Here is a 14,963-nt window from a genome sequence, read left to right on the forward strand (position 1 = left end):
AGTACGTCTAAGTAATGCAAATCCGTAATTGCCAAGGGTCTTAAGTGAGTGTGACAGAACCAACGCCTTTGTTTTTTAATGGAGAGGGATGGAGAGCTTGAACTGCATTCGTCCTAAATTCCCAAAAAGCCTTTTTTTTGGCTTCTGGCACAACATGATAAGTGCCCAAGCCTCTAAAAGGGAGTCCGGGTGTGTGAGATAGTGAAAATATTCCCTTTTAATCTCATACCACGTCTTCCAAAATGAACCCCCCCCATGGAACATCCGAAAGGGGAGTTTTTGCGCTGAATGTGGACAATGAGTAGGGGATTAGCGCACCAATGAGACATGATTTTGTATTTTCATGTCACTGTCCCAGTATGAACATTTAGCCTATTTCTTTTGCACGTCGCTTGACCACAGGGAACTTGGCTATTATTTGGAAATGTTGGGTTATCAGGGGATATAGTATGCAGTTTTTTTTAATATGATCAGCTGAATTTCAGTGCTATTCTTGGCTGAATTTGGTCACATAGTAATCTGAAAATAATTTTTTCCTCTTTTTCTGCATGTGCCAAGTAGTGGGCTGCACCCAACTGCCGTAGCGACGCCCAGATGGCAAGCCAATTACGGGTGAGCGAACCGTCTTGTGATACTCCGAAAAAGAAAAAAAAATCGTTGCTGGTCCCAACGGTCTGATTGGTGCGTTTCGCTCCCGCAAAAGCGCCTCCTGTTGGCCTGCGGCAGAGCGGCGGAGGGGGGCAGTTGTGGATACGACTGGGCTAGGGCGAGAGAGCTGGTGGCGCTGGTAGCCCCCACCTAAGGGCAAGCCTGTGTGCACTGGAGCTTGTAATTACAGAAGGAGGTGGTGGTAATAGAGTCTGATAAAAGGCAAACACCAAGGCTGACAGCTGGGGCCCCCTGTGTCACATTCACCCCTCACACGAGGGCCACAGGTGACATGATGCTCGGGAAAAAAAATGTGTGTCCATACATGGAAATGTGGACAACTATATATATATATATTTTTTACATTTATGCACTTCCTCTTATAAGCGCCTTAAAGTCATGATTAGAATAGTGACTATTTCAAATATGGCAAGAACAGCATCGCATTCTTTTAGCTTTCTTTTCTGTGTGTGTAAACAAGTGCAAGTGTGAACATTTACACACATGGGCACAACTATTGCTACACTTGTTAATGAAAGAATAACTTTGGGATTCACTTTCAACACTTGATAAATTAAACTGTTGCAACAAATAGACAAATTATCAGGTTGGATGGAATATAAGGCATGAATTGTCCTTTGGGTGAGTCAGGGAGTGAGTGAGAGAGAGAGTGAATGAGAGAGTGAGTGAGAGAAAGATAAAGAGAGAGTTGGAGGAGAAAAAAAAAGAGGAGGTGAGAAAGGATATAAAACGTTGGGACAGGAAGATGCTCTTCTCCTGGATCCGCTGGATGCCATCCATCCACACTGGACATGTTGGACTAGTCGCTGTGAGTGTGTGCGCGCGTGTGTGAGTGAGTGGAGGAGGAGGGGGCTCAACCAACTATGTGGATGAGGCCGCGCTGCGCATCGCTACGCCCCTGCTCGCTCCAAGTCAGACGGCTCCTTCTCCTCGCGTCTTCTCGTCTGCTGGCTGCCTCTCTTTCAGCACCACTCCTTTAAGGACAGCAGCGCACACCCCCTTTCGCCGTCCTTCCATCTATCCCTCCTTCTTGTTCTTCCATCCATCCGTCCATCCTCCACCCTCGGGATCATTACTGCAGCGAGCGGATCGAATGCGAAAATTTCCACTCAAGACGCACAAAAAAAGTGCAAGGAATTACTTCTTGGGATTTATTTTCATCAGGAAGACTTAATAGTCAACTGTAAGTATCGCACTGTTTTTCTTAATGATTTACTGTGCTAGATTTTTCATTTTTATAATAACCAATAAATGTCCTACGAATTTTTAAATCAACTGTTTTGTAGAAAAGGACTGTTAGGTCGAGTATAGAGATATCAAAACACAGATATAAATGTGAGCCCTTCGAAGAGGAAAAGATTCAACACTCGTGCGTAATTGCGCGCACTCACCCGCTCGTGCGTTTATTTTACGGCGAAGGGCAAAAAAGAAAAACTGCTCCAAAATATGCTCCAAAATCACCGTACACTTATATGATTTTCCATTATTGCTCTGGATTTGATGATCTTTTTCCACGTTTGTGGTGTTTTCCGTGCGTAAATGCAGAGATGTATCGCTACCATAAGCGTCGCGTCTGGCTCCTAAATTGCTTTTTAGAGAACAACCTGCACATTTCTCTGCACGCAAGCGCTCGCTGCTACACCGTGACAAGTTTATTGCGTTAATTAAGCAGTTTCTTGTTTTCCCCCACAATTAACGCAAAGTAACGCATTCGAATCCACGCGGAAGTGGAATATATTTCTTGTGAGTTGAATGAACATTTTACGCATTCCTCCGACAGTGTACCGGGGGGACGGAGAAGCTGCGTGACCCGAACCGGTGCTGCTGAAGTGGTACCCTTCTTCCTCCTCCTCTTTCCTTCGTCGTCGACGCGAGCATGGCCACGAACGGGACCAAAGCGTCGGACGGCCACGTCCTCACGGAGACCGTGAGCGAGGCGCCGACGAACACGGCCAACGACAAACCCAAAACGCTTGTGGTGAAGGTGCAGAAGAGCAAAAAGGACTTACCCGAGCGAGAGACGTGGGGCGGGAAATTTGACTTCTTGCTCTCGTGTGTGGGATACGCAATTGGACTCGGGAACGTGTGGAGATTTCCTTATTTGTGTGGAAAGAATGGCGGAGGTAATCAGGACTCGTTTTTCATTCCAAAGGAACCAATATCGGGATTCCATTTCGCTTAAAATCCAAATGAGTAGCCGTGCGTAATTACGCAAAGGCATCCTGTGCTGAATTCGCCCATTTTTTTCTTTTTCCTTTTATACATCTGGAATATAGGCTGTTGAATGTCAATCATTTGTAGTTCCCATCATTGAACCCTCCCTCCCTTTTTTATTTTACCTCTCATTCAGGAGCCTTCTTGATTCCCTACTTTTTGACCTTGATATTTGCTGGCATGCCCCTCTTCCTTCTGGAGACGGCTCTTGGTCAGTACACGTCTATTGGGGGGCTCGGAGTGTGGAAGCTGGCACCTATGTTCAAAGGTAAGACAGAAAAAAGGAAACAGAACCTGCTTATATTCTTCATATTGTTTTTTTTTTTTTTTTACCAAATATGATTGTAGACCAATAACATAAAATAAGAGTTGTTCATGCCGAACGTCCAAAAAGGTAATGAAGTGTATTATTCATGAAAAAAGAAAAAAGTTTCAATATGTCTTCTAAAATGTCTCAAAAATTGTATTTCATTGAAAGTCCTGTGTGTTGTTTCAGGTGTCGGTCTGGCCGCTGCTGTTCTCTCCTTCTGGCTTAACATTTATTATATTGTCATCATTTCCTGGGCTATTTACTATCTGTACAATTCCTTCACAACAGTGAGTATCTTTTTTGAATCAAATCAACGGCAATGTAAAATCCTGACATTACTCAGGAGTACCATAGGCTGCATGAGAAAAAAAAAAAAACACACAAAAAGGTTGTAAAGCCTTAAAGGGACTATGACATTTATTGCTTCCTTTCCCACATAATTAGCGCTTTACACAAGCGATTGATAAATGCAATCTGGCGATGAGTCATCCCGTTTTTAGAGGGAAGCATGAAATCGCAATGTCTCCCCTATCCCCCAAGCCCCCAAAGACTATCATGGACTTGGCACACAGAATTGGACCCGGAGGTGGGAAAGTGCAGTTCCAAGTCAAAAGATCTTTTTTTTCCTCTCCTTCTCTCTCTCCCTCTCTCTCTCTCGCTCTCTCCAGGAACTGCCATGGCAGACTTGTGGTAATTCCTGGAACACAGAGAACTGCTACACCAACTATAGCATCGCTGATACCAGGAACCTCACTAGCGCTGTGGTGGAGTTCTGGGAGTAAGTTGGACATTAAAGTCTCGGTACAGAACAAAACATGTGAGACTTCAGCTCAGTGAGCGTTTAAAATGCTACTTTTAAATTTTGGAGAAATTCTTCTAAACATTATGCTATGGATAACCAAATGGGAAATTTGTAATGATAACCATAGAGCAGGAAATGGAACTTACTGCCGCGTGGTAAATGAGCTTGCTGATCACTGTATGAGCAATGTAATTCTTTAAATATCAATTACATTGATCCATGTCAAAAATGGCCCAATTTGGAGGGCAACCAACAATAAATAGAAATATTTGCCTCAAAAGTCAAACTTCATGCATGATATCAGCATAGCTAGCTCATCAGAATTTTGCTCAATGGTTACCAGAAATCAAACTCAGATTTGATTTTGAAGTTTTCATGGATGACCCGAAGGTAAAACTGCATTGGTAATCATTGTTCTTTTTGATGAGAAGACAATAAAATTACACACAGTGTTGACACCATTTTGTGTGTCCAACCTGATACATAAAAAACCCAGCGCACCCATGGAAAAAGAAACAACGACGGAAGGCATGACTAATGAGGTGTTAATCATTTGTCACGCGCTCATCGGGAGCACCCCCACAGCAAAAAAATAGAAAAATAAAATAGTGGCTAAGGTTAGGGTTGTTAGGGTTAAGGCTAGGGTTGTAAGGGTTAAGGTTAGGGTTGTTAGGGTTACGGTTAGGTTTGTTAGTGTTAAGGTTAGGGTTGTTAGTCTTAAGGGGGATGTAAGGGTTAAGATTAGGGTTGTAAGGGTTAATGTTAGGGTTGTTAGGGTTAAGGTTAGAGTTGTGAGGGTTAAAGTTCGGGTTATTAGGGTTAAGGTTGGGGTTATTAGGGTTAAGTCAGGGGATGGTGTTAGGGGTTGGTATAGTAACCCTAAATTACAGAAATTTGTAAATACCAAATTTGAATCCGTACTTTCTTGGGATTTTCCATATAGAATGTAAGCTTACTACAAATCAAAATCCTCTTCCATACAGTAAAAGAGAACCTTCACCCCTTTCCCCTTGCAGACGCAACATGCACCAGATGACCGACGGCCTGGAAAAACCTGGAGAGGTCAGGCTCCCCCTGGCCATCACTCTGGCCATCGCCTGGGTGCTGGTCTATTTCTGCATCTGGAAGGGGGTCAGCTGGACCGGCAAAGTGAGTCAGTGTCCGAGGACGAGGCACAAAGGAAGCATTTAGCTTGCGTCGTTTCGCCGCAAACAAGACGCTCGATTCATCGCTCAAGGTCACCGAGCTGTCACCGTGACACGTCGGATTATTGTGCCCGGGGGTTGGGGGGATTTGGGGGTGGAAGGGGATTACGTAACTTCACTTTACCCTTCAATTGTCCAATTTGAGACTGTGTTGGTTTAACTGTTGTGGCGTAGTGTCATAAAAACCGTTAAAGCATATAATCGTTCTAACGCCAAATCTGCTCTGCCATATGCATTACGTTGATTTTATTACCTCTCCTCCGGCGAGCACAAAAAGCGCAATTAAATTTTGTGGGGCCATTTTATATTGGTGCATCTAGAAATTTATAGTGAGAGGAATTTACTGAATAGTGTCGCGAACCATCCCCTTGCCCAAGAGCAAATGGTAGAGTCCTGTTCCTCTATTGGTTATTCTTCTTGAACAAGAAAATGGACAGGATTTTTCACTTTTCTCTTGGATTTTAGTTTCCTTTTTCAAAGCAAGCACTGACAGCTTTACATTTACAGACGGAATTGTTTGCTGCCATCCAAGAATCAAAAATGACTGAAACCATTTAATTCAATCGTAATTTCTTGTAACAAGGAAAACAACCGAAATGGTCTAACAATGACTCTCTGTCCTTCTCAGGTGGTGTACTTCTCAGCCACGTACCCATACTTTATGCTGTTCATCCTCTTTTGTCGCGGCATCAGTCTGCCTGGCGCTATTGATGGAATCCTCTTTTATATCACGCCAGACTTTGAAAAACTGAAAGAGTCTGAGGTACGGCCGTCGCGCTGTTGTTTTGCTTCTGAGAATATAACATTTTGCAATGGAGTATTGCCTAATTTCAGTTTCAATTTCGTCAAATCTTGGTATTACTATTTATTTCCATGCTACATTTCTTCCCCACCAATTTGGGAAATTTTGCCAGAAAAAAGTTAGACTTCAACCAACAGAGTTCCATAGACACAATAAAAACACCCTAAGAAAGCTCTATATGTACGAGATTAAAGTTACGAATACTGTTTTGTCATGACTTTGTTTTCTTCACTGCGAGTCAGGTTTGGTTGGATGCTGCAACTCAGATCTTCTTTTCCTACGGACTGGGATTGGGCTCTCTGATCGCATTGGGTAGCTACAACCCCTTCAACAACAACGTATACAGGTACGGTTATTATACACTCATTTGTTGGATTTTGCGTGACTAATCACTGGTTACCGACTTAGTTTAAATACCAGGTTAAATTTTTATATTGAAAAACATTTTCCAGGGTCGATATTGGCAATAAGCAATTTATAAGTTTTGAATTCACAGTTCGAAGAGATTATTGATGAGCGTCGGCACGCAGATCCCGTGCCAAAAATAATAAACATATGATGGATATATGAATATTTTGTTCCACCCCCAATTCCTTGAGGAACAGAACTGAACTATGACTGTATTGTGTGCAGTTTTTAAAATGGTTTAATTCTTTTTGCTGTGCTGCTTTCAACCTTCTTTGAACCTCGTTTGTGTTTTAACCGCACAAGTCAGCATCCCAGCGTTGGATTTTAACTGACTGTCATTTCAAAAAGAACGGGGTTCAAAATAAGCGGCCGTTCCTTTAGCACTGGATGCAAAATGGGTGCCCACCCAATTGCTCCCCGCCGCCACCATCCCGCTCACCAATGTGTGACGGGATGATAAGGAATTGATATCGGCGTGACAATGGCCGCCTTGTGCTTTGTCTCCCTCCCGACAGAGATTCTGTCATTGTCTGCTGCATCAACTCCTTCACCAGCATGTTCGCCGGCTTTGTCATCTTCTCCATTGTGGGATTCATGGCCAACGTGACAAAGAGACCCATTGCTGATGTGGCAGCCTCAGGTAATTGCAATCAATGTTGACGCTCGATGGCGACAATCAGCAAAGGCAACAGACACTCGGAGCCGTGCAAATAATTAGCTCTTGAATTCGCTAGATGTGTTATTCTTTTGAAAATTGTCTCTGGGTTTTGATTTCTGGGTTAATTAGGAAAAAAAGAAAATTGCGCAGTGATTTTGCAAATCTTCCCATCCTTTGTAAATCCTCAAGTCGAGTTTGACATTCAGCACCCCCAAGGACGCTTTGGACTTATTGTTAGCTTCCTCTTTCTTACTTATTTTAGTTTTTATTATCTTGCCTTATAGTTGCAGCACTTTAATTACACTTAAGCCGAAACAACTTTTAAACAAATCATTCTGAAGTAAAATCAGACAATGTTCAATGTTTGTTTGAAGGACCTGGTCTGGCATTTTTGGCTTATCCCGAGGCTGTCACCCAGCTGCCAATCTCCCCTCTGTGGGCCATCCTCTTCTTCTCCATGCTACTGATGTTGGGAATCGACAGCCAGGTACTGTCAGAACCTTAAGTGACCATTACAAAAGAGTTAACATGAAAAAGAATTGACTGTGCTACTCCTCCAGTTCTGCACCGTGGAAGGTTTCATCACCGCACTGGTAGACGAGTTCCCTCACGTTCTACGGAAGCGGCGCGAGATTTTCATCGCCATCGTCTGCCTCGTCTCTTACATCATTGGACTGTCCAACATCACCCAGGTATTAAACACAGCAATCTAGTGATTCTCCGGCAAGTAGTCCAGGCTGACTCTTTTCCAAAGTCAACTGGAATGCGCAACATCAAGTCGGAAAGGAAAAGTAGGACACAGGCGCCAAAGGAAACGATGCTGAACAAAAGCTTCCAAGGAATTTATGAGCATTCGAGTCCAGTTGAGATGGACCTTCTAAGGACATCGTTGCAGAGATGTCGTGTCCTTACCAACGAGACATCGCTCTCTCGATGTCATTCCACTCGGATGGCCTGCTACTGGCCCGCACAACCTAATTGCCTTCGTTTATGTTACGATTCCATTCCTGCCCCCTCCCTCATCAACATCCTCTTGCGTCCTATTCTGCAGGGTGGCCTGTATGTGTTTAAGCTCTTTGACTACTACTCAGCCAGCGGGATGTGTCTTCTGTTCCTCGTTTTCTTCGAGTGCACCTCCATTTCATGGTTCTATGGTGAGGCATACTTTTAATAAGGGGAACATTTTATTTAGGGAGATTTTGAGGTGATCACAATGGTTTAATGTTTTGCAGGAGTGAATAAGTTCTACGACAATATTGAGGAAATGATCGGTCACCGTCCTTGTATGTGGTGGAAGGCCTGCTGGGTTGTATTCACACCGCTCATTGTGGCGGTACGTACAAACAGAGAGTCATGACTACACTACTTATTTATCTACTCTTTTGCATTTAATTATTCTATATAATGACCGGTGTGCTTCACGCAAATATTTACCATACCTATGACTTTACTAAAGCACTTGCATAGGCTAATGGTACACTCCGATGAGTTCAGATTTCTGTACACCGTAAACCAAACACAATCTTTATTAAGGTTACATTTTTAACATAAATCTTCTTTTGAAACACTTTCATTCAAATAATTTGTCAAAAGTATTTCAACATGACTGACAGGTGTGTTTTGTAGATTTTCCAAACCGGTGTATGCCATTTTGAGGGCTTTCCCTTCTTCAAACCAAGTTTTGGTTCTTGAACTTCCTGCAGAAAGGCAGTTTAACTTTGCAACCTGAAAAATCAATTATCACAATAAAACAGACCTCTATGTTGGATAGAAGTGGCCATTTTGGTGTTGTTTTGACCAATTACAGGTGTCCTTCAGAGACAAACTTGAGATTTAAAAGTTCTTCAATTGCATTTCGTACGTGTGAGGATGCGGACGATGACATTCGTACCCCGGTGTCTCATTTGCAGGGTGTGTTCCTGTTCAGTGCGGTACAGATGGTACCCCTCACCTTGGGTGACTATGTGTTCCCAGCCTGGGGCCAGGGTGTCGGCTGGTTAATGGCGCTCTCCTCCATGGTCCTCATCCCTGGCTACATGGGCTACATGTTCCTGACACTCAAAGGCACTTACAAAGAGGTAACGCTCCGTCTGGCTTTTGTCTCTTTTTCATGTGTTGTTCACACTGGGGTGGGGCTTTGGGGGCGAGAAACGTTGCTTATCTAATAATTGCAGCGTGAGCCATGAAATTAAAAGTGAAACATTCAAAATGCTTGAGGCAAATAGTATTGAGGCTTACACAGTGAAGATACTTGGCTCTATTTAGTTGATGATCAAAGCAATATGTTACCGGGAAAAGAAAAATCCATTTGTAATAAGACTGTGAAATAAAATGGAGAAAAAGCACTGAAGCGCTGTGAATACATTTTGGATACACCGTAATGCTATACTTAGCGTTTTAAGTGCATTACAATGCAAACTTTGACTGACCTAGCTTCCCCCCTCACACACATACATTTTGAGAATCTAAAAAATACCGCCCGAGCTAGAGTTTAGACTCTTCACACGCTATATTGAAGTGCCACAGCTTTGCATAATGCGATTTAGTGTATTAACAGAGCAGCGCAACGCAACGCTATTGCAATAAGCAAACGTGGGCATGTGGCGTGAAGATGGGATAAGTGCCACGAGAAGCCGAGCATAAGATAAAAGCATTTGTTCTGTGCAACTATTTGAAATGAGTGTCGATTGTATGCAGATGATTGAACTGCAGTTTTAGGCATGTCACCATTCAAACTGCAATTGATATTTTTGGGCATATCATTACAGACATTAGGATGTGCATTGGGAGCTCCAATGTATAAGCTCTTTTTGGTGGCGGAGTTTGACATTCAGTAGTGTGGCAGGAAATGGACGCTAATTACAGAGGCTGTCGGCGGCGACGTGCAGGTGTCGGGAGGCGCAGTGGCAGCTGATTGTCTTAATTGTAGCAATCAAATGGCACATTACAGCTCACAAGTGCTGCACACGAAATTCAGATGGGGCCATGGAGCCTCTCGTCATGCGGATTTACTTAAATGGTGCTGATGATGAGAAGGATGATGATGGTTTGGGATTTCAAGGATGTGTTTGGCGTATGTACCAGGAATCTAATAGGGATGGATCAGATAAGATGGTTCGATGGTACACATAAAGAAGGATAGATGGATGTGACTAAATGAAAGGATTCAAACAAATCAAGACTGTTTTCTTCCATCGTGTCATCGTCCTGCCTCGGCAGCGTCTGAGGATGATGATCAAGCCGGTGGTGCTGGTGAAGGCTCAGGAAAACGGTCCGGAGCAACAGACGGAAAGTCAGAACCCCGCCACTGAGGAGGCGTACATCTAGAACCTCGCGAGTTTCTCTCTTGTCTCAGCGGTTCTCCGTCGGGCTCCAAACACGCCCCAAGAGAAGCGGAATCAAGGTTGGGAACGACCACCAGACGTCTACGTCTGCTTTCATTCACCTACCTCCCGGGGACACGTGAGACCAACCTGACCGCATTTATTGTTATTATTGTAATTATGAAATCTGTCTTTTTTTTATTTTCTTGTTGTATCATACGGAGGAAACTACCCAGCCAACGTGTTGTGTACTTATAAAGTTCATTATGCAAAAAAAAAACATTTTAACAAGAGAAATATAAGTTAGAAAGTAAAACTACATTAAAAGATATTGTTTTAAATTTTGAAGGCCCGCATTGATAGTTTAGACGACAATAACTGTACAAAGACAATACAATAAAATACAATAATACTTTATTTATATAGCGCATTTCATAACAGCCAAAGCTGTAACAAAGCGCTTCACATATACATTTACAACTATCGGGTTCAATGCATTTTTGCTTGTAAAATAAGTAAATACATAAAATAGAGGCCATGTTTTAGGTGAGAAATTAAATGGAAATATATGGACGTGGAATGCGAATGGGGCCAAATATAATAGATCCAGACTATTTCATTTCAAGTGTTTACCAGCCGTGTCTGGGGGCTTATACGTTCAAAAAGCACAAGTGCAGTTTGTAGTACGAGTTTGAAACCTATGACAAAAAAAAGATTACGAATAAAAAAAGATATATATACTTCAGTAGAATATCTAGCAAAAACTGTCATCACTGTTGACAGTTTTGTCTTGTTTTTCTGAAGAACAATAACTATGTACAGTGTGTTGTTGGAATCCTTTCTTTTTGAAGAATAACTTTGAGGTAGTTTTGTATATTTGAGACAGAGAAGGACCAAACAAGCACACACATCGGTTTGATTATTACAGGTACACTTGCAAACTTACTAACAGCATGTGATCACCCCTAGCAGACTGTCAATCATGGCAACATCCCATCGTGTACTATAATCCTACGAGCATCCCGTGTGAACGCGTATTCGAACAATAAGCTTAAATGACAGAGAAGCTATGACCGATTATAGCATAGGTTTCTATGACAACCAGTACAGTAACTATACAGTATTTAGTAACTGACTCCTCAGGAACAAAGGTGGATGTGACCAAATGCTCCCGGATAAGGTACACTGAAGCAGTAATATAAGTATATATTATAATGTCTATCGTAGCTCCTCAATTAAATGGCCACACATGAGGGAGAAATGTTTATTAGCAGAGAGGCCTTTATTCAAACAAATATATTTTTCCCAGTAATATTAAACAATGATAGATGAGAATTTAATTTATATCAATACTATTAAACAGCTCAAATCAGGGCAAAGACTGGGTGGAATTAATAAATTCTTATAACAACATTGTAGCGTGGCCGCATGTCGGCCATAGCCAACATTATGGCGTGACTATCAGTCAGTTAAAAGACGGCATCTCGGTATAAAAGAACAGGACTGCACACCATTATGGTGTGAGAAACTATCCTAGTCTGCTCCAATGTTAGTTGTCGTTAAAGACCCCATCTGAAGTTAACATGAGATTTGATTGTTATCTCGGTAGATGCTGCTGATTTGGTTAGCAACAGAGATCAAATGGCACAGCGTGAACAACAGAGTCGACTGAAATAATTATAATAATAATTACCCTTTTTTTCCCAATGGGAAAAAGGCGTTTATTTGTCTTGCGGCGTCAAATAGAGAGGAATGACCACATATTTGAGGAAGTTACTATTTCGTTTTCTTCAGGCTTCTGAGAGACTGTTTACGTGCTTCAGTAGGTATTGCTGTTTTGGTTAGCAACAAAGTTCAAATAGGTTTAGCTCATTTTTTAATGTCCGCGTATTTGAGGAAGATGATTATTTATGTCAAGTGGGCATTTGTTGTACGGCCACTGATTGAGGAAATACACGGTAATTAAAATTTCTCCTTCTCTAAAAACATTTAAACTGGGATCTTTGGACAACAAATCCAAATCTTATGTGTGTATGTGTGTGTGCACACATTTATGCGTGTGTGCGTTTTCTTTGTGCACATCATTTCTCATAATGATAAATGACGATCGAGGTTGGAATCTGTCTAAATACTGGCAAGTCCTTTTCGTAGGCTAAAGGAAAACCTATTATTACATATCAAGTTTGCACGGCAATAGGAATAAATGATAGCTTGTCTTATCTTATTACTGTAAAGAAAGAGAATTAAAAAATGAATAAATATTGATGATAATATTTGCTTCTGTGGCAGCTAAATGCGACAGGAATCAGGTTGAATCCGTCCCGTTAGGTCTCTTTTATTTATGTATTTTCTTTCCAAGTACGTAAATGAAAATGACGACGAAGGATTCGATGCATTTTTTTTGTACAAAGTGACTATCTGCAGTTTTCTCTCTTGAATGATGTTGTAAACTGGACTGTGTAATACATGTATCTGTGAATGTCCGTACAACCTGACTTTTTTTTTGTTTCTTTATTTCTGTCGATTCAATGTGGAACACAAAAAAAAAAAGTAAAAGAAAAAGAAAGTGTATTATTTGCTGTTTTCCGCAATAATATTCCCGGAAAGACTAAAGCACATCTCTCTCTCTCCGCTGTACAAACGATCATAACAGAATAGCGTAATAATGCTGATGATAATAATAATGTCATAGAAATGTCTAGTCAGAGAATATTGTTTTGTATATTTTTAGCTGTTTCTTGGGCCTGATGTAAAATATTATATGTAAAAAAATATATATATAATAAATGTCTTTAGATGTGTTCTATGAAAAAGCATGATTGCAATATATGTTATCTGCAAAAAAATAAATAAAGACCTATAGATTATAATGGCTGTGTTGTGTTGTTGGACTGCATGGACCGAGGAACCGAAGTAATTTGACAGTTAGGCAATAACCTTTGGAGACTTTTAACCTTTGCACAGCATCCATCCAACTATCTAGTTTAACATGACATAGGTCAAGGAGATGCTCGAGCCTAGCCCAACGAGTGGTACAAAACATTTTTTTAAATAAAAATGCCACAACCGATTCCAAAAAAAAAAATCCATGTTTAGTGGAAACTGGCTTGATAGATTTGCAGAAGTGTGAAAGTAAAAATGACCTCCTGAAGGGAAGACTGAGTCAAGTAGCCAGAGGACCTGCATGGCTGTGTGATCTTTTGACATCACGCTTCACACCACGTCTTCCATCGTGGCTAACATACAAATAAATGTTTGCCTCCGAGACATCCCCCCGACATGACCTAGTTTGTTTGGACAACGCTGATACATTCCGACTGTGCTCACACTGATGCGCATGGACAGAGCAAGCACGGCTGGAGAGCTTGATGCCTGAGTAACTGAGATTTCAGGTGACTGTCTTATAACAAATACACTGCAGATGGCAATATATGTTTCACTTGAGTCAGAATGTATTACAAAGCGGTAAAGTTTATACCAGGGCTCTCCAAGGACAGTGTTACCCTTGAATGACCCGAGAGTCGGACAGTTTGGGTGAATAATATACGGCCACGGTCCTCAAACATGGTTTCTTGAGGCTTTATCGTGTGTCCTTTCAGAATTGACAACCACTTCAAATTATATGATGTAAAAATCTCATTAGACTTTATTTTACTTTTTAGTACTGTATGTGATTTTGCGATCTCTGAGCCACAGCACAGAGACATATAAAAGTAACAGATGTCCTTCTGCTCTCAATACATTTCAAAATCCAACCCCTCCCCAATTACCACTGGTGTTACACAGGGCTCCGCCCTTGGGCCTCTTCTATTCATCATTTACTGCCAACCTTTTGTAAATGAAGGACTTTTATTAACATTTGACTTCCTCTTCACTGACGTCACCAACTGGTTAGCTTCCAGATTATCACTTTATCTGCATGTTGTGCTTTTAAGTTGACGTCATTTGTTTGACTCGTGTGACAGGTCATGTTAAAGAATTTTAGTCGTCTTCCATCTTGCATCTATGTTTGTACATGTACACAATTCAGAAATCACTGGTGCACATTATTAGAAAACAGAGCTTTGTAGCAATTTAATATATCGTGTGTGTGCGCACGCTCACACATGCATGAGATGCATCTGCGCTTTCCTGTGCGTAAATATTTGTGCGTGTGTGTATGTGTGTGTTTGCTCATTTGGGCATGTGGCGGTGTACAAGTGTGACTTGCACCGATGACACAGACATGAGGGAAGTTGCTCTGACATCTCTAGTCTAGCAGAGGTAGAACGGCGCGTCACAAGTCAGCTCCGGGGCGACCCCCCTTCCCCCACCCATGCTCAACGACTCCAGCCTGCTCCCTGTTTGCATGCATGCTCTCCAAGCGCATCACAATCACCCAATGTAGATACATAAAATCTACTTCCAGTTCACTATTTGCGTTATGAATGACGCAGCGAGGTTATATAATTTTCCTTGCATTTGGTTAAAGGGCTACAAATGCGAGGCGATTTAGGATGCGGGGAGGTCGATGGTGACATTTTTTTGTTTTGCTTATGTAACTTATGAGCATTCAGGACCCCTCTAACTTGT

At 41.8% G+C, this 14,963-nt stretch overlaps 1 protein-coding gene across 1 annotated transcript; it reads left to right on the forward strand.

Annotated features, from left to right (window-relative positions):
- The first annotated feature begins 1,420 nt into the window (after nt 1-1,420).
- slc6a1b (solute carrier family 6 member 1b) lies at nt 1,421-13,261 on the forward strand. Its single transcript, XM_037251141.1, has 15 exons — nt 1,421-1,852; nt 2,450-2,792; nt 3,020-3,151; nt 3,380-3,480; nt 3,862-3,971; nt 5,012-5,144; nt 5,829-5,963; nt 6,245-6,348; nt 6,926-7,050; nt 7,443-7,555; nt 7,629-7,760; nt 8,120-8,222; nt 8,301-8,401; nt 8,979-9,146; nt 10,288-13,261. Exons 2-15 carry the CDS (start codon nt 2,546-2,548, stop codon nt 10,393-10,395), a joined length of 1,812 nt encoding a protein of 603 aa, XP_037107036.1. The 5' UTR covers nt 1,421-1,852; nt 2,450-2,545; the 3' UTR covers nt 10,396-13,261.
- Nucleotides 13,262-14,963: the final 1,702 nt, after the last annotated feature.

Source organism: Syngnathus acus, chromosome 5, assembly GCF_901709675.1.
Source record: "Syngnathus acus chromosome 5, fSynAcu1.2, whole genome shotgun sequence".
Taxonomy (NCBI): domain Eukaryota; kingdom Metazoa; phylum Chordata; class Actinopteri; order Syngnathiformes; family Syngnathidae; genus Syngnathus; species Syngnathus acus.